Source organism: Rousettus aegyptiacus, unplaced genomic scaffold (assembly GCF_014176215.1).
Source record: "Rousettus aegyptiacus isolate mRouAeg1 unplaced genomic scaffold, mRouAeg1.p scaffold_m13_p_12, whole genome shotgun sequence".
Lineage (NCBI taxonomy): Eukaryota > Metazoa > Chordata > Mammalia > Chiroptera > Pteropodidae > Rousettus > Rousettus aegyptiacus.
Window position 1 is genome coordinate 26,733,397 of NW_023416287.1, and position 23,451 is coordinate 26,756,847.

Sequence of the window (23,451 nt, forward strand, 5' to 3'; positions counted from 1 at the left end):
TGCCGTTTCCATTCCTGCCAATTCTAGCCAAACTTTGCCAATGAAGTCTTCCTCAACTAAAATGGTAGAAGAGAGGGACAGGTTTCTGCTTTGAAGAGTCCACTGAAGTTAAGAAAAGTCCTTGTTTAAATCTGGGAGACCAAGGATATTCATATTTGGCTTTAGATCATGGCAGGATACAAAATTTTATAGGAGGTTTAGTAGTGTCCCAATAGTGTTCTATTACACTTTTTTTTTAAAAAAAATAACTTTTTGAATATCATTGCCTGACATTATAAAGATGGAGACAGTAAAACTATTCAAAATGTAACTCCCAAATCATGGGCCTAATTTTAACCTTTTCCTGCTAATAAATTTCACCCTTCCGGCCTTGGTTTTTGTCTGCCTATACAACTCAATCATTTATATTTATCTGCAACAGAAGGCCTACAGATGATATAGATAATTAAGCCAATCTTATTTTCAGGCTTTAATAATTAATAACTATGATTCGACATTTTAAGAATGTTATTTTGACCTTGTTCTTTGCTCACTGATGGGAATTAAATGTAAGAAATGTGCATCAGAGCAGGGCCTTTGGTGTAATAAAGATTTAATTTATAATGTTTCCTAACATTCTCTTCTTTTTAGTTTACACAGTCTACATTGCATCTTTTCCCAAAATATTCATTAGTTATTATTTGAGCTATTAAACATATATCTCCTTAATCTTATATTATGTTGTTACATTAATCAAGGCAATGACAAGCAAAATTTTGTCCCAGGACTTTTGACTTGCTTTAAAATAAAACTAATGTTCACTTTTAATTGAGCCAGTAAATAAATCCACTGTCTTCTGGGGTGAAAAGTATTTCTCTGTCCCAGGAACTCAAATTGTACTTGACAATTACCTGGAGAAGGCAACCAGGTGTGTTCCTTCTCCCAACAAAAGGAACAGCAGTAGGAATTGTGTCCCTAGACTTATTCAGTTCCAAAAGGCAATTTTCTTTAACTCCAGAAAGAAATCAAATAGGAAATACAAGAAACATCTGGAAGAGAACTGGAGAAAAAAAAATGCACAACTCAGTAGAAAGCTAGCTCAACTAGACAGATAGATGCAAAATACAGAACTACCAGAGAAAAACGAATTTTAAAGTGTTCGTGAGGTGGAAGAGAGATGATTGTCAACAAAACCAAGTGCTAAATATAGAAACGATGGAAATAGTCCATGCTTCTGGATAGCCTTAACTTTGATGTTAACCAGCAAAACATCTCCAGAAGGGTTCCTGTGTAAAGCTATAAGCAGAAAAGGATTAAGAATATGCTAATCAAGAAAAACAAACATGTTTTACCTCTGAACTTTGCTATTTATGAAATAAAAGACGAGGATGTTAGAGCAAGCACTTTTGTTAAATTAATGTTCTAGGGTGTATGGAGGTAAAAAGGCATATAGTTCATGGTCTTGATACATCTTAAAATTTGTTTCAATACTTTTTTTTGAAGTATTTTTTTAATTTTTCAATTACAATTGACATATAACATTATTTTAGTTTCAAGTGTACAACACAGTGATTAGACATTTATGTAAGTTACAAAGTGATCATCCCAATAAATTCAGTACTCATCTGATACCACACATAGTTATTACAATATTATTGACTATATTCCCTACGCTACATCTCTACGATTGTTTTGTAACTGCCAATTTATACTTTTTAATCCCCTCCTCCTTTTAGTCTTCCCTTAACTTCTGCCAATCCTACATCAGTCAAAATACTCTCTACCTATGTGCTAGTTTATGTTTTGTTTGTTCATTTTTTCTATTCTCTAGATTCCACATGTAAGTGAAATCATATGATATTTGTCTTTCTCTGTCTGACTCACTCCATTAAGTACAACATCCATATTGTTGCAGATGGCAAGATTTCATTTTTTTTTATGGTTTAGCAATATTTTATCGTATGTATGTCCCACTTCTTTGTTATCTTTTCATCCATTGATGGACACCCAGGTTGCTTCCATATCTTGGCCACTGTAAATAATGCTGCAGTGAACATATAGATACATATGTTCTTTTGAAGTAGTGTTTTGGATTTCTTCAGATGAATACCCAAAGTAGGATTACTGGGTCCTTCTTTGTCTTTTATTATAACTTTTGTTTTAAAGTTTATTTTGTCTGGTGTAAGCATTACTACCCCAGGTTTATTTTTCATTTCCATTTTTATAAAATATCTTTTTCCATCCCTTTACTTTCAGTCTGTGTGTGTATTTCAATCCAAATCGAGTCTCTTGTAAGTAGCATATGTAAATGTCTTCTTTTCTTATCCATTCAGCCACCCTATGTCTTTTGGTTGGAGCATTTAATCCATTTACATTTAAAGTAATTATTGAAAGATATGTAGTTATTGCCATTTTATTATTCACATTTTTTTATCTTTTTTTATTTTCTTCCTCTTGTTAAAGAAGACCCTTTCAGATTTCTTGTAATCCTGGTTTGGTGATGATAAACTCCTCTAGCTTTTTCATGTCTGGGAAACTCTTTATCTGTCCTTCGATTCTAAGTGACAGCCTTAATGGGTAGTGTAATCTTAGTTGTAGGTCCCTGCTTTTCATTACTCTGAATATTTCATGCCAGTCCCTCTAGCCTACAAAGTTTCTGTTGAGAAATCGAGTGACAGTCTTATGGGAGCTCCATTGTAGGTACCAAGGTTTTTTTTTCCTTGCTGCTTTTAAGATTCTCTCTTTGTATTTAACCTTTGACATTCGAATGATGATGTGTCTTGATGTGGGCCTTTTTGGGTTCATCTCGTTTGGGACTCTCTGTGTCTCCTGGGGTTGTATGTCTATTTCTTTCCTCAGGTTAGGGAAGGTTTCTGTTCTTATTTTTTCAAATAAGTATTCAATTCCTTGCTCTCTCTTTTCTTTCTGGTACCCCTATGATGTGAATCTCCAGAGGCTCCTTAAACTATCCTCAGTTTTTTGAAAAAAATTTTTTGTTTTTTGCTATTCAAATTGAGTGTTTTTTACTGCCTTATCTTCACTGATTCAACCTTCTGCTTCCTCTAATCTACTTTTGATTACCTCTGATGTATACTTCATTTTGGTTATTGTATTCTTCGTATGTGCCTGGTTCTTTTTATATTTTCTATCTCTATTTTTATGTTTCCTATCTTTTTGTTGAAGTTGTCACTGAAAACATTGAGCATTCTTATAACCAGGATTTTGAATTCTGCATCTGATAGCTTGCTCATCTTCATTTTGTTTTGTTCTTTTTCTGTAGTTTTGTTCTGATCTTTCATTTGGGATATGTCTCTTTCTCTTTTCACCTTGGTTGCTTCTTTGTGTTTGTTTCTATGAATTAGGTAGATCTACTGTGTCTCCTGGTCTTAGTAGAGTGGCTTTCTATACTAGGCATTCTGTGGGACCCAGTGACACAGTCTCCCTGGTCACCTGAGTTGGGTACTCAAGGTGTGTTCCTTGTGCGGGTTGTGTGTGCCCTCTTGTAGTTGAGTCTTGGTTGCTGTTTGCATGTCAGCAGAAGGGAATGACCCTTAGTGAGGATTGGCTGTGACTACAGTGGAGGAGCTGTTGCGAAAGGGCTGACCCTAATGGGTAATATTCACCTTAACAGGGCTCTGGTGCCTGCCCAGTCTGCCCTTTGTGTGTGTCTATTTGGAGGTGTTTGGGTGATGCTCTGGTGTGGTCTGAAGCTGGCCACCAGGTGTATTGATTCTGGGGCCTCTTAGGAGGGGCTTTGATACAGGCCAAGGTTAGCTGTCTATGCCTTGCCCAGGGCCAGTTGGTGTGTTACAAAGTGATTTGCAAGTGGTTGCCACTTGTGCTGGGTTTGGAGGTGCCTGAGAGAGGCTAAGCTGTGAACGAAGGCTGACTGCCATTAGTGCCAGGCTTGGGGCTGCTTAGCAAGAGGTACGGGGTATGCCAAGGCTAGATGCTGCTTGTTTGGGGTTTGTGAACCTTTGAGAGATTTTAGGAAAGTATGCAGCATGAGCCAAGACAGAATGTTTGTATGGAAAAGCCACTAGAAGCAACGTGGGTGGGCCTGCAATTTGGGTGGAGTGGAGTCTCAGAGAATCACCAGGACAGAGGGCTAAGCGTGTTAGCTAGGTTGATGTAGACTAAGATATGTTAGCCACCTGCATTTGCATACTGGGTTGCAAGATGACTCACTCAATTAAGGACCAATGGCTTCTGCCAGAATTTCTGTCTGGGAGAAAGCTGCCCCTCTAGCCCTCACCCTGAAACCAGACAATTAAGTTCCTCCTCATCTGTCTTGGGCCCCTTTAGAGCTGCTGCCCCAGCCTAGAGCTCAGAGTGTGAGTCCATCAGGAAGTACTTGTGCGGGTCCTTCAAGAGAAATGACTGGGACTCCAGCTACCCATCATCTCACTCAGCCACAATCTCCACTGGTTTTCACAGCCAGAAGTTATGGGAACCTCTTTTCCCAGCACTTGGATCCCTTGGCTGGTGAGCCTAGTGTGGGGCTGGGAGCCCTCTCCTCAGAAAGGACCTCTGCAGCTGAGATATCTCTTCCAATTTTTAACCACCACAGGTGGGTGTGGGACTAGCCTCTTCCATATCTCTGTCCCTCCTACCAGTTTCAATGTGACTTCTGTATATTCTTAGTTATAGGACTGCTGTTCACCTAGACTTCAGGTGCTTCTCACAGATAACTATTCTGTAGTTTAGTTGTAATTTTGATTTGGTCATGAGAGGAGGCAAGCACAGCATTTACTCACTCCATCATCTTGACCAGAACTCTGTTAGGGACCTTTAAATGGGTTGATGCCTTATTGTAATTATGCTTGCAAACTAGTAAAGAAACCATGAGAACCCATGGATATGAGTTGTGATGAGCAAGACTGAAACCAGAAGGCAGAAGAGGGAATGACGGGAGAATCTAGTTAGAGCTAGGTGATGTGTGTAAGGTATACTTCATGTGTGCTTTACTTTTTCATTTCTTGGATTTGTTTTCATGGGAATTTCTATTAGTTAGATCACACTGGCTATGTAATAGACAGGGGTAATTAGTTTATTTGCTGTTAAGCTGAGACTAAAGCTATTTTAGCAGAGTTGGAATGGTCAAAAAGTATACATGGAGTAGTTCATCAACATGTTGTACCTACTGTTTCTTTTAGAGCTACTTCCAATGTTACCATTACACTGGGTGGACTTAGATCTTAAAGTGAAGACAAAAGCTAAGGGTGATACATTTTTTAAAGTTAAATTTTGATTTAATTCTATGAAGAGATATCTATGAAACCTCAAGTTTGTTTTAGTTTCAAGTAGTGAGAAGACAAAAAGGGTCTGGCTCCTTAAGAAACCAGGTAATAAAATGGTAAAGAATTCCACAGGAGGAAAAGATTAGGAGTATTTTAAAGGGAGATGTGGTTGTAGGCACATTGCAAGTTTCTGTTGAAGAAGAGGTTTTGCAGTCATGACTGAGAGAGAATATATTCTGGAGCAGGTCATAGGGTCATCCCAAAGAGAGAGGAAATTTTTCATGCAGTGACTCTGTTTTCTTTCAGCAAATGTTTGTTTGGTTATAACTGAACATACAAGTTGTGCTGATACATAGATAGGCAGAAAGAAATGTTCTTCCTCTAGACAGAGAAAGCCAGCTAGCAACTGACCTAATGTTCATTCTCTTCTTACCCTTCCCAGCATCCCCGGTATCTAGGTGTGCCTGTGAGACTAAATTCTGGTGAAGAAAAGTAAACAGAAGCCTTTGAAACTTCTGGAATATTTTCTTAGGGGGAAGAATATGTGAATCTTCAACCTTTTGCCTTTGCTGCAGGCAAAAAATGTTGCCAATATGAATTGTGTTCGAGCAGCCGTCTCTACTGTGGGATTGATATGACATGCTGAGGAATGAGAAACTGTGGGATAGAAAAAGCTGGAACCCAAACAACCTTGTGGCACAACCATACCAAGCGTGAATTCCCACCTCAAGCTTTATTTTAGGCCAGAGAGAAATAATCCCCTAGCCTGTCTAAACTACTGTACTTTGGCCTTTAAAAAAAAAAAAAAGACAAACTTCTGATTGATAGTAAACTTAACTGATGCACACTTACTATGATTTTAAGTAGGATTAAAATATATTTAATTAACATTTGGAAATTTTTATTACCTGCTCAGATCATGCTAAAACTAGGACAATGTCTTTCCTTGAAAATGGATATCAGTCAATCAAATATAATCAATTGTATATGGATTGCAAAGAAGTATGAAATGAAATTTTTGGCCTTTGTGCAACTTTCTTGAAAATGAATTATTAAAAATGTGCACACACACACATATATGCACTTACGCATGCATAAATACACACAAAACATTCCATTGTAAAGCAGTTCAATTCAATAGAACCAGTGATGCAAGGAGCAAAAGATTAGCATAGGTAATAAAATCTTCAGCAATTCTGAGGAAACAGCTGGAAAGGACTGGGAGTTGGAGCAGAGAACTTAGTTTTGAAGATTAGAAGGAAAAATTAGATGACAAAAGGGGAAATGGGATACTGTCAAGAAAATTAATGAATTTTATGTTGTTATCTTAATATGACATATTTGCAATCAAAGTTCCGGTTAAAGGATCTTTTTCTAATGCTCATTTCTTTCAGCTGGTCCTGATAGATGCATAAGTGGCCGTGATAGACCGCACAGCTCTACTGGTGGCATTTTCAGGAAGATTGTGCAATTGGTATCTGCAGTTTTTCTCTGAAGAACCCTTACTGTTTACATTTCAACTTGTAGTTCTGTAGTCAAAGACATGAGTGAATGATTGCAGTGTAGTAATTGTGTCTGGAAGGGAGGAAAGCATGGCAGAACACTTTGGTTATTGCTGGCAGCATTGCTAGTGGATATTGGAAAGTTAGGGCATTTAGAAAGTTGTAGTGAGAGTTCTTCTGGTCTGAAGATGGCTTTCTTCCACCTGGTGATTCAGAGACCTAAGCTCTGTCCATCTAGTAGTTTGATGTCTCTTAGGGTCTCCTTGACTACTGTAAAAAAGGAAGAATGGGAAAGAAAAAGTCTTGGAAATGACGCTCATCTTTTCCCTTCACATTCTATTGTGAGAACTAGTCATATGACCCTCCATAAATGAAATAGGTCCTGTGAAATGTGGCTCATGATTAGGTGATGATTTTTCTGTAACTCTCTACACTGTCTAAGGCAAGGTGCAAATTTTGGTGGAGAGTTAGCAACCTCCGCCTTGAGGTCTGCATGACCTGCTAATGCTGATGTGCACAAACCCACTCAGCTGCATAGAGAGAGAAGCGTGGTGCTATTATAATACAATAATCAGAGTGTAACAATAACAGTTAACCCTTTAGATTTCTACTCATTTAAAAGGATTTAGTAATAATTCCATCAGGGTATGTTTTTAAAAGCTCTCAGGAATGCTTGTATATTATTAAAATAATATTAAGAAAGTCACTAGTTTACAGTCTCAGCAGTATCTGATCTTTTATATATCAAAGAAACTCTTCATGCTGTATTTTCTTCTTAACCTTCAAAATGAACTTGTGAGGTGGATATGATATAAAGTGAGATGCCATCGTGTCTGAAATTTATCTCTTTGTATCTGCCCTGATATTCTCTCTCTCTCCCCTTACACCCCCACAACATCTCAATTGCTAAGTTACATACTGTGTCTAAAAATAGCACTTGAACATCATAAATATCAAGTATTTTCCTTAAATAAGAAGGCATACTTTTTCTGTGAGTTTTAACAAAAATGTGAGCATCTATAAAGGAACTATTAAGAACTAGAAAGTTTATAAGTAAGGGAATTCTTAAGAACAAATGTTCATGTTATTTATTGCCAACTTATATGTGTTCCTTCCAGTGGTTCTCAAACTTGAGAATATATAAGAATCACCTGGAGGGTTTGTTATAACACAGATTCCTGGATCCCATCTCCAGAGTTCCCAGTTTAGTAAATCCTGTCTGGGGCCCAGAAATTTGTTATTTGAACAAGTTCCCAGGTGATGGTGATACTGCTGGTCCAGGGACCATACCTTGAGAACCAGTGATCATTCTATCAAATAATACCAAAAGAAGCAAAGATAAATGTTATTAATTCTATGCAGTTTTTCGAAGATTGTACTATTTGATGTGTCCCAGCTTTTACACTAATAATAATAATAACAACAATAACAACAACAACAACAATAATAATGCCAAAAGACTTAAAGTGCTTAAGACTCAAGTTAATTTAATTTCATAATCATAAGGCTGAATAATACCAATCTTCATACATGGAGACTTCTGTACTTAATTTTGACTGACCCACATAAAGCAAATGTGATTCATTTGACTTAAAATTAAAAACCCAGATAACCTAGGTGAAGCACGATAGGTTTTTACGATGGAGCCTAAAAGGAGACAGATGAGTTATTCGAGTAATAGGAGTGATTAGGCCAAAGGTATGCTGGGAATAAGTTGCTCAGACATTAAGGAAAACAATAAGAAAATCACAAAAACTTTACAGACAATCGAGGTAGGATATTTTCACTAAACATGAGTCTAAGGCCTGAGCTGTGCAGAATTAAGAATTTTGTCTTGGGTATTTACTTTCTTAATAATACAGGGGAAGCAATTCTGAGGAAGATTTATTTTTACGGTTTACTTTCATCTAAGCAAGAAGAAATATATTGTGCAATAATAAAAACATGATCTGTCCTTTGGGTGTTCAATGCCTGTGTTAAGGATTCATGAGATATTTACTTAGAAAAATTATATACCCAGGGATGGTGACCTTGGTTAAAATTTAGGCTTCATAAAAGATTATGAAATCCAGTTGTTCTAGGCTCTAGAGAATAAAGTAATTTATCATAACATGAAAAACTTCGAAATGAAAGAACAAAAGTTACAGTGGGTCCCCTTTTGAATGTATGAGGCCTGCCTGGCATAGGTGTATAGGACTCACTTTGAAAGGTCAACAATGATGATCAAAAATATGATTCTCTGAGGAACTCATTTAAAACAAGCAACTGTCTCACACACCAGGAAGATAATATTCAAGAAGCTAAGGACGCTAATGACCGTTTCTTATGACTATTTTGCCCTCAATGAAGAATTCTGATACAATTGTTACATTTTCTCTACTGTATTACAAAGGAGGCACTAAAAATCCGAATGTCTTGATCTGAAGGTAGGAGAGTATGCAAAGAAATTCTGCCCTGCATTCTGCCAATGACAGTTTTATCTGAGAATAATTCCACTCTCTATTGCTTCTTGTTTCATCACCTGATTTAGTATTTCAGAAAAGTCATCCAAGGGCTGATTTTTTTGGTTGTCTTTCATGGCACCATTTTGTGGCTTCTCTGTGTTTTCAGAGTGATCTTCTACCCTGAGAAGGTGAAGTTCATGCCCAAGTATGTGCAGAAACCCACGGTCAGGTGCTTTATTTACAGCAGCCTCAATGTGTGTTTTCAGGGACCATGTTACCACAACTGTCATCATTATCCAGCAGCAGCTCCATGGAAGAAGGAAGGGAGGTGGCTCTGCAACCCTGCTACTTTGTTCCCTCCTTCCCGATTTACACTGTCTTGTGTTTCTCCTTCCTGCCCTGACTCTGTCCAAGAATGGCCAGCATGCGTCATATCTGTTTTACTTGTAATCTTGCAGAGCTACCAGAGATGGCACACCCCATGGTTCATTCTCTTACACACTTGCCTCCTTCCTCCTTCCTTTCATTTCTACCTTCCTATCTTTCTTTCCAGATGTGTAACAGAAAAGTATAGACTACAAATAGGAAAAAAAATCTCTTAAACGTTTTTGCTTTAATTTTTTGCCTTTTTCAAGAACCTACTTCATTCATGTACTTTGTTTTCAGGATATGATTTTATTCAACTTATACTTTGGTCTCTCTTTCACTGTACTCACATTCCTTCCTTAACTCTGTCTCTTCTTATTTTTCTCATCCAATTTCCCATCCTTGACTTTTTGAAAGATTCGACACTCCTCACCAATTTATAGAAATAAACCGCACTGTGTTGCCACTTGGTAAACATTTTAATGAAGGTAGTAAATACAAGAATTTCTCAGGGACTTTTTCCTGAAGGTCAAGATAAGTCTGTGTTGGACTTTGTCTTCTCTTAGTTGTCCTTTGTGTTGTTTCGAGGTACTGTTCTAAAGCTGTAATTCGAGTAAACTGAAAGCCTTGTAAAAAGTTTTTATACAGTATAATTTCCTTTCTTATTGTTATGGAGTGCAAAGGTGATAAATATAGGAATATTGATCTATTGTTTTTCTTTTCTCCTCCAAGCTAAACAATTCCAATAAGATGATTTACTCAAGCTTCCTCTGAACAAGAAACCCACTGCTCACTTCTGTCCACATCTTACTCTGATAACTTAAAATCCTGCACCATCTCTTTAAAACATTTTAATTTTTAATGAACTTACAGAAAGGTCAAAAATTACCTCTTTTCCACATTAGCTACCGAACTTGTACTCCTATAAAATTTAAGTACCAATTTCATCTCTCTCTTTTAAATTGGTATCATCTCTGAGTTATCTCAAGATTTCTGGTGGTAACTTTTATGTAGAAACTTGACTTATTCTTGAACTTTGTCCTTGCAATAAATATTCGTTTGATCCTGTAATGATTACCATGTCTTTTCTTTTCCCTCCTAGTAGAGGGTTCTCCCCTTAAGAACTGTAACTCTTCAATTTCAGTCTCCTTATTCATTGTCTTTCAGATCTGTCCTCATTCTACTGCCTTTGACTATGATGGTTTTTCACTGACTCCGTCTCCATTCACAGGGAGGTGGTAATACTAAATTAATAATGTTTGTGGTAATGCCTAGAAAAGTGATGTAATTATAGAAAAGCTTTTTAAAAATCATTTTTATTCATTTTTAATAAAGTTTTGATGAAACTATGAAATAAATTCTTCTTATTCATCCTTAGAGGAGTTTATGTGTTCCCTTAAGAATGTGTGTGTGTGTATTTTTTTTTTTTTAAGAAGGGAAGCTGGACTAGGTGGTTGAAAATGGAATAAATCTTCACCAAAAAGAAAGAGACCTAAAATACAATTGATATGAACATATTTATTTTTAACATATTTCTGGACATGACAAAAATGAACTCTGATTTGGGAATTAAGTAAGCTTATTTTTTTTAACTAATTTTTTTTTTAAGTAAGAAATATTCCTCCATTAAAATCAGGCACTGTCTCTTAGATTATGTAACAAAGCTTTTGAGAAAACTTTTTGCCAATAAGATTAAATGATATATACTCACATATATACTGTTCCCCAGGAAATGGTCAAAATATTTTAACGCTTGATTAAGGATGATACAAGATAAAATACAGTGTATAGTGATTGAGAACCTACAGCCTCAAAGAATCTTCATTTATTGGATATGTTATAGCAATTAAAAATGTTTTCAAAGAAAATTTTAAGAGAATTCCAAAAATATACAGAACTACATAAAAAGCCAACATAAATAAATATGAAAATGTGATTTTTAAACATAGTATGTGTGTGATTCAGAGTATTTTGAAGTTTAACATTTTCTAAGTTGATTATTTACAAATTGTAGTTATCTTGAATCATGTTCCATAAACAGACCCAAATATAAGTGGTTGTACGCAAGGGAGTTATTAAAGAAGGGCTTCCAGGAGACAACAGTATGAGAGTAGAAGAAACAGGACAGTGAAGGGGAAGAAGCCAACCAAGGGTGAGCTTTCAGGTGAAGTTCCAGCCTCAACTTCAGAGTCTGTTCTGTCCCAAGGTGAGGTTACTGCTCCTGCTTCCATTAGTCATGAACTCTGAGCTCTTCAGGGAAATAGCCTCTTAGGCACTTCCTGCTTTCTGTACATCTTGGTGAAGTGGCTCCAGGAGGCCAAAGGTAGTTAAAAGTCAAGGTATCTGTTATTAAGAGGGGAGAAAGCAGACACTGGTGGATAGGTGCCTAGACAGTAAAGGGGGCCCACAAGGGATTCAGGTGGGCATCAGTAGGGTTTCCTACAGAAGCTTTATGGAAATTTCCTGAGTAACTGGAAAATGGTCCAGGCTTTAGTGAATGTTTTCAATCATTTATGGTTCTTGACATAGCCTCATTTTGTGTACTTGCACTTTGTGTCAAGATTGGTCAACAGTTGAATGAAAATGAGTTTACTTCTGGTGAATTTATAGCATAGAGGCAGGACATTGGAGATGATTTGTTGATCGACTCAGTGAATGTTCTCAGGAAAATTCATTAAGTACCATATTCCCTATAGGCATAGCTAGTCCTTATTCCTACAAATTAGCATTGGAAAAAGTACATTCGGTTCTTATTATCTTGCCAGAAAACCAAAAATGATATTATAAAGCAAATCTTTGAAAATAAAAAAAAGCATTATTTCATACTAGTTAAATTAAAATATCTTATTTTGGAAGACAGATTAACTTCTTGCATATTCACGATTTCATGTAAGATTAAAAGATCATCAAAATCTGGTGGTTGCTGCTTTCACTGCATCTTGTAAGTTATGGTATGTTATTTCGTTTTTGTTTGTCTCAAGATATTTTCTAATTTTTCTTTTGATTTCTCCTTTGATCTATTAGTTGTTTAAGACTGTGTATCATTTCCATGAATCACAAGTTTAAAAATCCAAAAAGCCTTAGAATGTCCTTGACGAAACAGTAAAAATCTAGTCTTAAAAAAAAAAAAAAAAGTCCTGTAGTTGCCAGAACATAGGGAGTGGCTTGGCAGAATAAAATGCCAAACCTTTGGGTAGAAAAAATTGTGATGTATGTTAGAGTAAATAGCTGAAGGAAAAACATGAGACTATATGAGTGAATATTACAAAGTGGCCATTAAAGAAGGCAAAGATAAACACTATTTTTCTAAATCTCAGGAACTTTGGAAGTCATCAGATATATCATGATTGTGTGATTTAACAAAAACAAAATGCATCAGTTGGCAGCCCAGATGTGTTATGCACAGGGTTGAATCATTTGGAAACAGGACAAGAATCTTCAGAACCTCTTTTTGACTTTGTCTGTCCCCTAGGTCTCCACATGGAAATTGCTGCTTCAGTCTATAGAGATATTTATGCTACTGACAAACAGTAGTCTGAAGAGGACTTTGCTCTGTCTCATCATTAGTTTTCTCATTGCTTTTAGGGCTCTGATGCAATTATTCCTTAAATGGATCTAGGCATCTTGTCTAATGTGCTATAGAAAGTCCTACAACAAATTCTAGCCCCTGATTTAATGCTCTGCATGGGCAGTTGTTTCCACTTAATATCTAAGACATAGGTTCTCAAACTACAGATTGCATCTGAGTCACTCAAGACTTAATTAAAATAGATCACTGAGCCCCACCCCAGAGGTTCTGAGTCAGTAGGTCTAGAGTAGGACCTGAGAATTTGCATTTTTCATATGATGTTGATGCTGATGCTATTAGTCCAGGGACCACACTTTGAAACTACTTATCTAGAGAAATGAAAGAATTTAAGTTATATAAGCAGATAAATGGTATGCTCAAATATCACATTAAGCATAAGATTAAGGGGCTAGAAGCAGTTTGGACTACTAAATATAAAAGCTTGGCTGGCTGTTCAGCCATTGTAAAATCGCTATAGACCAGAGATAATATTTTAGATAATTTAAAGGGAAAACTTGGCTAAGTTTAAATCATCTGGTCTTTTCAAGTGGAAACACATTGTTTGCCTGATTAGTCTATATCATTTTCATCTTCCTCTTCAAGAAACTTTTATGGAGATTGGGTTCTGTGCTCACCCAAAATATTCACAAAGATACTTTTTAGCATTTAGGAAGCTATTTGCCAAATGATGGATACTATTTCTAGTTAATCTGATTAGCCCGAAATGAGGACTTTTGCTGAGTACAGACATCGGAGAAAACGGTGACAGTGGAATCTTTATCATCATACTTACGATTAAAAAACAACAACTCTGAATCCTTAAAAAATGCAATATAATTATTTGTCCATAGAAATGTGGTAAATCCCTCCAAGAGATGACTGTTAATAAATAAAGACTAAGAAAACGTATTTATCATAAACATTCAACGTATTCTAGATATTATTCTTCTCTAGACTATGCATAGATTTTCCTTAGTTCTTTATATCAACTAAATAAGGTTTAAATAAAATAAGTTAGTATCATTTCAAATTCCACCTGTTTTAATTCCTCATTTTTGAAAAACAGAAGAAGATATTTCTGGATAGGATACGCTCCAGAACCTCGGAAGCGTGGGTGGTGCCCCGGCACCTCCCCCCCCCCTCCCGCCCCGCCAAGTCATAGATGCATCTGATTATAAATGTAAATGTTATTACAATCGTTTAACTAATTTTTATGTCTTACTAAAGCTTTGGTGCTATGGCTATAATTTTATGCTTAGCTGCATTAACTTTCACTTTAAGCAACTTTATTCTTAGATCAATATATAAAATTTTCTCAAGGAGCTGTTGAAGGAAGTAATAAGGAGGAAATTTGGATATTGCATAAACAAAGGATGAACTATCTTTCAGTATATCTACAAAGAAAAAATTAACTAGATCTTCACCAGAGTTCTTTACATTGCTTGTGGAGACACAGCCTTTTAAAACTAGTGTTACATTCTATTTATTATAGCTCTTCTTTTACATGAACAAAGACATGTGTTCTTTTTTCCATTTATATTACTCAGTTAATACTCTTACTATTTTATCAATACTGAAAAATAATTTTTTAGGGAAAAAATACATCTGGGGTAAATGAATTCTTTTTCTATTTTGTACTCAATCATCTTGGACAATTAATATATTTTCTCTGAGACTGTTTCCTCATCTGATATATCTTCCAGCTCCAAAAGTCTATGATTTAATTAAAACAATTGTTTCATGTTGGACATGTTCAAAAAAGATGACAGCATTGCAGTCATTTTTATGCTGGGTCAGAGTGCCAAAATATGTAAATTCACTTACGTTCTTTCTTAATTCTTAATTAAATGCATTAGCACTTAGAGACAATGGGAGTAGTGTTTAGTTATCTATTATTGCATAACAAGTTACCACAAATTTAGTGACTTAAAACAAGGAACATTTGTTATCTCACAGTTTGAATGGATCAAAGTCTCACTTGCTTAGGATCTCACAAGACTGCATTAAAGATATCTTCAAGGCTGCTTTCTCACCTCGATCTGGAGTTCATCTTCCAAGCTTATTCGGTTCGTTGCCGTATCCAGTTCTCTGTCATTTTGGGACTAGGGGCCTTAGCCCTTTTCATAGGCAATACACAAAACAGCCAGCAGGCTAGCATCTCTGCTGCTCCAAGTCTCTGACTTTTAGATCCTCTTTTCGAAAGGCTCATCATTCTTGTGGTTAAATTTAAGTCTTCTAATAGGGTACTTTAAATGTGAAATTCTTTTTCACATTTGCCATATAAGGTAACATAATCATGGCAGTGCTAGCCCCTCACCTCTGCCATATTCAATTGGTTAGATTATTTACCTATCCATGTTTGGACTTTCTACTAGGATCTTTCCCATCCTACTTGGAATGGAAAGTATCGCATGCCTGAGTGTTGATCTGTGTGCAGTTATGCCCGCTTGCTAAGTGGGGGTCTTAGTTTAATATCTCAGGTGATTTAACAGCAGCCCAGTGAGGAGGTTGTTGCTGGTATCTGCATCTCTGTTTGACAGATGATTATACAAGGCGCAGACATCTATTGTAACTTGCTTAATAAGGCATAGATTCCAAGTGACGATTCCAAGGGACAACTGAAGTGTTCTGCCTCTTTGTTCTATAAAATTGGTATTATTTTAGCCTAGATTTGTTTAAACAAAGAACTCCAGCTGTGTCACCTTTCAGTTTCATCTTCTGTGGTTGATATTAATGACCTGTGGTGCATCTCATGTCCACTGGTTTTTTCTACACTGAGGCTCCATTGCAGACTATGGGGAAAAGACAAAAATTAAGGCAAAAGAACAAAGGAAACAAGAGTCCAGGTGAGAGAAAGGGCAGGGATTTTTTTCTTTCTTTAAATTTTTTTTTTTTTGGAAAATTATACCACACAGATTTTTCACTCCCTCAGAAGTGGAATAAAGGTAAAGAACAGAAAGTTGAGTCTATTTCATCTGCTTGTCTTTAAATTAAAACCGTTCATTTAAAGAATTCTGTCTCTTTTTTTCTTCCAACATTGGATATTTTAGGGAGGTTTGGCAGTCAATAAAACATATTAATGTCTAATGCTTTTGGTAATGGAGGTTGAACAATTTAATGAATATACCACATGTGGAGATATACATAATCACCCCCCATACATACTCAGCCATTAATATCTTCCCTGTGAAATGTTTATGACTGTAATTGCTGCTCTGATTATATATTGTGTGAACTTGAAGCACATTATTATACTGGGTGACTAATGGAATTTAGTGACAAAGCACAGAAATTGGTATTCTGGAAAAGACTTGAGTTTTAAATTGTGTTCCTTCCTGAGTTTGCAGTGCATTTCATGGCTCATCTACCTCACAGTGTGTTTGTGGTTGATGGATTGAAATCTTTCTGCTGAATAGTAAACATCAGAGACAATTCAGACTTTCCATAGTTTGCTTATCTCGGGTCTCTCATCACTCATTCAAAATATCACAAATAAATTCTTGATTACTGTTAATTCACTTTTATCCATACTGACAAAGGGAGAAGTCACATTCATCCACACTTCAGTTGATGTTTTGAGGATCCTAGGGGTGTGATCTCCTCAGGGGGCCATTGCATGCCTTGAAAATAAAGGGAGTCTATTAGTTCATTGTTCCTTTAGTGCTCCACATAGCCTACAGGCCTTTGGGGGACCCAAGTACCCTTCCCATTGTTAGATGAGCTGAGAGGTGAGAGAGAACCAGAAATTTCCTTCTTACACTTTTCTAAAGATGTTATGAAGTAAAACACAAAAGTTATATGGCATTTTCAGCAAACATAAAATGATTTCAATAGTTGCTTAAATTTTTGAATATTTAGAGACATTTACTTGTGTAGGGTAAAATTTTATACTCAGGTCACTTGTTAGAATAGGGGTTGATGGCATTTATCATTCAATAGTTTTTCTTCAATTAAATGAAATTTGAGTTTATATTATTTACCATTAGGCATATTTTTGTATTCAGTAGGTATAATATTTTTATTTGACAGTTCTCTGTGTAAAGAAATGACAGATATAGATTTTTATACAACACGTGTGCAAATAATGTATAGTTTTATTAGTCATATTCACTCAAAAAGTCTTATAATAACAACCCTGTGAATGAGTATATATTAGCATTTGTCAAAGTGTGATTCATGGACCAGCAGCATCAGAATCACCTGAGATTCTCATTTTATAGATGATAAAAATTGATGCTCAGCATAGTATAATTCTTGACCAAATATGTGACTGGTTACTTTTAGGACCTTTAACTAGACCCAGGTTTTCCCTTAAAAATCATGACCTCCCTCTCTCAAAGCTGGAAAACAGCAACTCTTAAATGGATTGAGAAAGGGACTGTTTCACTGCTTTCTAATAATGAGAGTGGGCTGTTAAAACTATCGGCACAAGAAAATTAACCTAGAAAAAAGTTTTAATGACACAAGTAACATTGTTGTGGTCGTGTGCATTAGGTTCCTCATTTTCTTTTTAGTGGGGGAGAGAATAGGATCTAGTTAAATCCAAGCGGGGTGGCTATTGCATGATAATGGAAGTGGGAAACTCTATTTAATCATCGCTTTCTAGCCGAACGCATCCGTGGACAGATTTTCCACCTGGGTCTTTCCCATGCCACATTACCCACACTGAGAGTGCCCTGCGGTAGTTTTCCTGCACACACAATTTTACACGCTGGTGAGAGTTTCTTAGTCGCTCTGGTATTGAAATGAATCCCCAGGGCAGCTGGCATTAACTACCCCTCTGTGACTTGGGGAATGAACATTTCCTCTTGAGCTGAAAGTAGAAAACAGCGTTCATTATCTGTAATATAAAAGTCTATATAATGATGCCTGCTAAGATCTAGTTCTACGTGAACTCAATTTGGGCTTTATGTGTATAAACAAACAAATAAAGCTTAAGTCTATTATTTGTTCAACTGGGAGGAATTTCCTTGAATAGAAAATGTTGCTATAAAATTAGGTAAGTGTATTGTTTCTGTGTGATATTTATTTTACATATATGTAAAACATCTTGCAATATATATGAAAAGTGCATCAAACATAAATGTCAGTGTTTTATGAATAATCATAAAGAGGATAGGCAAGAAACAACTGCTAAGTCCCGGAGTGATTGTGTTAACTCTTCATTATCTCTGCTGTGTATACTGAGTGACTTGTAGTTTTCTGCACACAATTCCTGCTTCTGTGCATTTGCACGTGCTGTTTCCTCTCCCTGGACACTTCCCACCCACAAACACACAGAATTATAAGGCTGGCAAACTCCTTCTAATTCTTATGGATTGGCTGAAAAGATGCCAGAGCCCACTGTAGCCCATGTCTGCAGTGCACTTTGAGATGTCTCCTGTCAGAGTATAATAATTAGTTTGGTGCATGTACTCCTCAGAACAGGTATTTGACCTTTGTGTTTTTTGGTGTCATTTCTCAGCAACTAACCCATACCTGACACATCGCAGCATTTGATAAATAATGCTCAAGTGAACTAATAAGTGGCATTTCTACTTGGACAAACCTCTCAAACCAGCATCTCCATAATGCACTATTATTTTGCCCAAACTTCTGAGTCTCAGTGAGGAACATGGAAATCCTAGAGTTGTTTATGGCTTCTCTCCTTCTTTTTCTCAATTCTACCACCATATTATGACTCATCTTTCTTTCTAACATCCCTGTGTGCTGCTGCAGATTGGGAGTACGGAGGTAAGGGATACGAGGCTCTGGCAATTGGAAGAAAATGCAGGGAGCCGTAGTCAACGGTGACACAGCTCTTTATTCCAGCAAGGTCACATCCAGACTTGCAGGGTAGATGCGCCATTTATACACAGGTTAACAGTAGCGGCTCACTGCCAGAAGCTCGCGCATGCGTCCCCCGGCACGTGGTTACGGAAGGGGAGAAGTGCTGACTCACTTCAGCTGGGAAATTGCTCAGGGTGTCCGGAGGGCGCCTGAGGGCAGTCATCTTTCTTTCTCCTCACACCGTGCCTTCATTTGTTCTCTTCTGTCTCAAGTTTCCATTTGGTCATGATCTTCTAGATTAAGCTTTTTCAAGCTTGATTCTCCTCCTGTTTCTCCTCTTCCGACAATTTTTTTGGTTGTCATTGATGTGGAGGTATAGAAACCGGGGCCAGATGCTCCACCTTCTCATATCTAAGGGCTTTATTATGCATTTGCCTAGGTGAAGTATTGAGTCCTGCGATTGATAGTCTTTTCTCATTGGTGACCTTCAGTATTGTAGAAAGTGTGGTACCAGTTACTCTGTCTTGCAAGGTCCTTGCTAGGTTGCTGCCTGTCACACTTTAGGGTTTGGGAGGATTTCCACACAGTCACATACAAAAGAGAATGGGTTAAAGAATCTGGTAAAATGGGGAAAAGCTAACTTACAAGGCCATGGTGAGCAAATGAAGTGAAGGCACTGTTTCCTGTCTTTCCTTCAGCCCACCAAGAGGTTCTGTCGGACTTGCCGTGTGGGTTTGCATCCCAGTGGAGGGACATCACATCCTATTTGACCATTATTGTACTGCAATTATGAGATCAACCTTAGGCACAGTAAAATAATCAGACCATTTTGCACCAAACATTTGAAATTGGTGGCAGTTTTTGAAGTTGTCTGGGATCCCAAGCTGCCAGTATTTTGGGACATTGGGGCCTATGAGAAGTTATAGATAGCCATTCTTGTCCAGAGGGTCTATGAGTGGCTGAATTATGATGCAATGTCTCTTGCTGGGAGAAGGAGAGTAGATGCTTTTATTCATTAGCACATTGTCTAGAAATCACAGTCACTTTAAGATGACTTTGTTCATTCTCCCACAGTCCCATCTGGCTGGTGATAGAGTTCACTCAGTGACGTGTGTGATGGCTCAGTGTCCTAAGCCTGACTTTCAGGGTTTCCATCCTTTCACCCATATCTCTCTTTGTATGTTCTGTGCCCCAGTAATGGAATACTGAATGCCGCCCATGAAACTCCCCTTTTGAACTGCTATGATGCCTTTTCTTGTGCTATTTCTTACTCCTGGGTGCCTCCTTACTCTTTTCCTCCCTACCCCCTTCTCTTGCAATGTTCTCCTTCTCTAAACAACTAATGGTCACTAATACCTCGAGGTTCTACCCAAACCTCTGGTCCCTTTTTTTTTTTTCTGAATATTTGCTTATATCGTGCCCTCCAACTGGGGATGAGACCCCTCCCTCTCTACTTCTTTTCTCCATACTCAGTAATTTCTCCGTGGACTTTTCTCTGAGCCCCTAGGGGAAAAACTCTCTTTTCTCTGTTGATCCCCATAGAAATTAACTTTAAGTTGAGCATTAACACTCCCTAGTCTTACACATATACATTTCTTAGTCTCCTATTTGATGGCAAATCCATCCAGAGAAGTGATTGTGTTTTATATGTCTTCTACTCTGAAGTAACTTGCATATTACAGTTGTTCAAAACTGCATTAGAAATAAATGAAAAGATCAGAGTATAAGGTATGTGTGCAAAAGGCTTGGGTAGAGGGTGAGTAGGGAAGGTAGATCCTTCTCTTTACCTTGGCTAAGTGAGCTGGGCATTCTGTGAGCTGATAGGAGCAATACCTTCCACCCTTTCTCCCTAATCTCCCACCCTCATTCACATAACCTTGCTGATTCTCAGGATTATTTTCAACAGGTGAGCAGGAAGGCCTGCTTTATCATGACTTAAGAATGACTTGTAGGATAGACTGGGAACCCAAACCACACATATCATACTACTTATGAAATGTGTTAGAATGTAGATTAAACTGAGAAGTTAGCAGTCTGCTTTTTTTTTTTTTTAATTCCAATTCAATTAATCAATGATGTAAGAGGAAAAGTGTCCCAACTGCAGAGACATCTTCAGGCAGGTCTTAAGATAATATTATTTTTAAAAGTGATGTCAACAATTTAAAACAGAGAAGAGAGATCTATGTAGATGCTTAACAATTTTATGCGTTTGCCTTCCAGGAGACGGAGCTATTAGATCTCAGCCTTGTCAAGGATGCCAGATGTGGGAAACATGCCAGAGCTCCCAAGGTAGGAAGCAGAGCATTGTGCCTGCACCAGATGCTGCCTTGATTATTTAGCTGTGACATGGTATCAATTAATTGCCCCCAATTAAAATTTCTCTGTTGTAGGTGTTGTAAAACACAATAAAACAGCCAGTCCTTCCAGAAGCCAGTATGACTTGAACACTTCCATTTTTGTTAAAAGATTGAAACAATGAACAAATAAATATATAGGCAGTTGGATATAGAGGCTTGCATTTTGCCCTCTGATTTTATTTTTGTTTGGAAACAACAACAACAACAACAACAACAACAACAATGCTAAAGTTATTGGATAATTCTAAATCATTAAAATATGCTTGAAATTCTTTGCAAAATCATTGAGTCTCATAAGCATAAATGTATTAACCTTTCGGATGTGATAAACAAGACCTTATCCCTCAAATGCTTTGCAATTGAAATTGTTCCATCCATGAAGCCAAAATGGTATAAGACTTGTTTTTATACATGTTACTAGTGAAGACTGGGAAACTTTGAGATCAGTTGTGTGGAATGTCAATTTGCTTTGGTTTGAAAAATGTACTGAAGAAATATTCAAAGCAGTGTTTGCAGCTTGTTTTTTGAAGATTGTTTTAAAATGTTTAATAAGGGACGTGCATATATTTTTTAACTTAGATTATCGGTGGTATATAGTAGCAGGATGTGGGAAATCACTTTCTATTGTTTTAAAATTTAGTACTTTAAATACTTCCTTCTAGCAGAGAATATTAGCAAATAGGGAAGTATAGGTGCCATGCAGGAGCTCTTTCCTCTTTTCGTAATTGATATAAAACTAGTGATTTTCTTTTGAGTCTCTGCCTGCAACTTTTGTTTTATTCTTTAAGAGTCATAATACTTTCTTGATGTCAAAGATTATTGGTTGCTGTGGAGATGCAGGAAGAAAAAAAGTCATCCGGAATTATTATTCTTCAGATACATAACAGTGCAGTCATTGTTGGGCAAATTCAGCAGTAAAGCAAACACCCAAATACTGCTTTTGATGCTGAAGGTGTTAAAATGATATACAAGATAATGTTGAAAAGAAAAAGAAAGAAAAATCAAAATTATTTGCAAGACGGTTATTATAGGTGTTTCATGTGAAAGCAGTCTATTATTTACATTAATCTCTTAATATAATGGAATTTTAATAGATTGGTTTTTCAATTTCTTATCAGGCTTATTATTATTAATGCTTTGTTGAGGAATCAAAATTGTTCACAGTTTTTGGTGTAGGAAAGAATATTTTCTTCTTCTCTCAACAATATTTGAGCCAAGTTTCATGTTTCAAGAAGTATATTGATAACATAGTACTAAAGTTTGCCTTTTAATGCCAAGTTTGTCATCCTAACTTGAAATTTCATTATCAATATTTGTTAAAGACGTTTACCTACACTGTACCAGACCTCCCCTTATTCCCAGGCATTGTGAGTCAGTCATTTTCTCTGTACATGGAGAGTTTTTTTCAGGCTTGATCTTCTTTATGATTGCAATACACAGCCTGCTGATCAGTTAAGTGTTTCATTTATGGATGTGGTTTGATAAATGTCTATGGAATGGTGATAAATGAACAGAACTGGGGACTGTACTGTGCTCAGCTGATAAACCACTATTAGATCTTAAAATGCTTCTCTTGAGGACAGACTTATATACTCAGAATATTCTGGCTTTTACTTTTTTTTTTTTTAATCAGAGATTGCTTTCTCTGTGGATTATCCATGTTCTTGGCTTTTTCCCCCTTCTATTCCTTGCTGGTGTTCAAGAACCTCAATTTAATTTAATATTTTCAAAACTGGGTTCTGTAGCATATTATGTGTGTGAACTTTTGAGACTCAGATTTCTTCCTCATTGGCTAAGTGGTGATGCTACTACTACTACTACCACTACTACTACCACTAAATAATAATAACATTAATAATGGTGATGAATAAGTACATCACATCATTGCTATAGGAATTAATAAAATAATTCATTAGCAAATCTTTAGCAGAGTTCTCAAATTTAACTGCTTATGGAATCACCTGAAGACCTTTAAAAAATGCTGATGTCTGTTTGCTACTCCCAGAAATTCTGGTGCCACAAGAACCTAATTGCTACAGGTGTGGCATGGACATGCTACATTTACCTTTTGAAAAGTAAATTTGCAGCAAAATTTGAGCACCGCTGCTTTAACTTATCACTGTTATATAATAAGCCCTCACTAAATATTAACCACTATTGTTGGTATCATCATCGTTATTTTTGTATTCATAATTATGAAAAATTTCCTGTCAGATTTGCAGGAAG

The 23,451-nt window shown here is 36.7% G+C and overlaps 1 protein-coding gene across 2 annotated transcripts in view; it reads left to right on the top strand.

The window, feature by feature from the left end:
* The window catches only part of PLCB1 (phospholipase C beta 1), a 612,038-nt gene that overhangs the window by 182,218 nt on the left and 406,369 nt on the right, over nucleotides 1–23,451 (top strand). For both annotated transcript variants that reach the window (XM_016137712.2, XM_016137034.2), the window contains exon 3: nucleotides 21,089–21,157. In XM_016137712.2, the coding sequence (XP_015993198.2) occupies nucleotides 21,089–21,157 (69 nt within the window). The remainder of the gene's footprint in view (nucleotides 1–21,088; nucleotides 21,158–23,451) is intronic.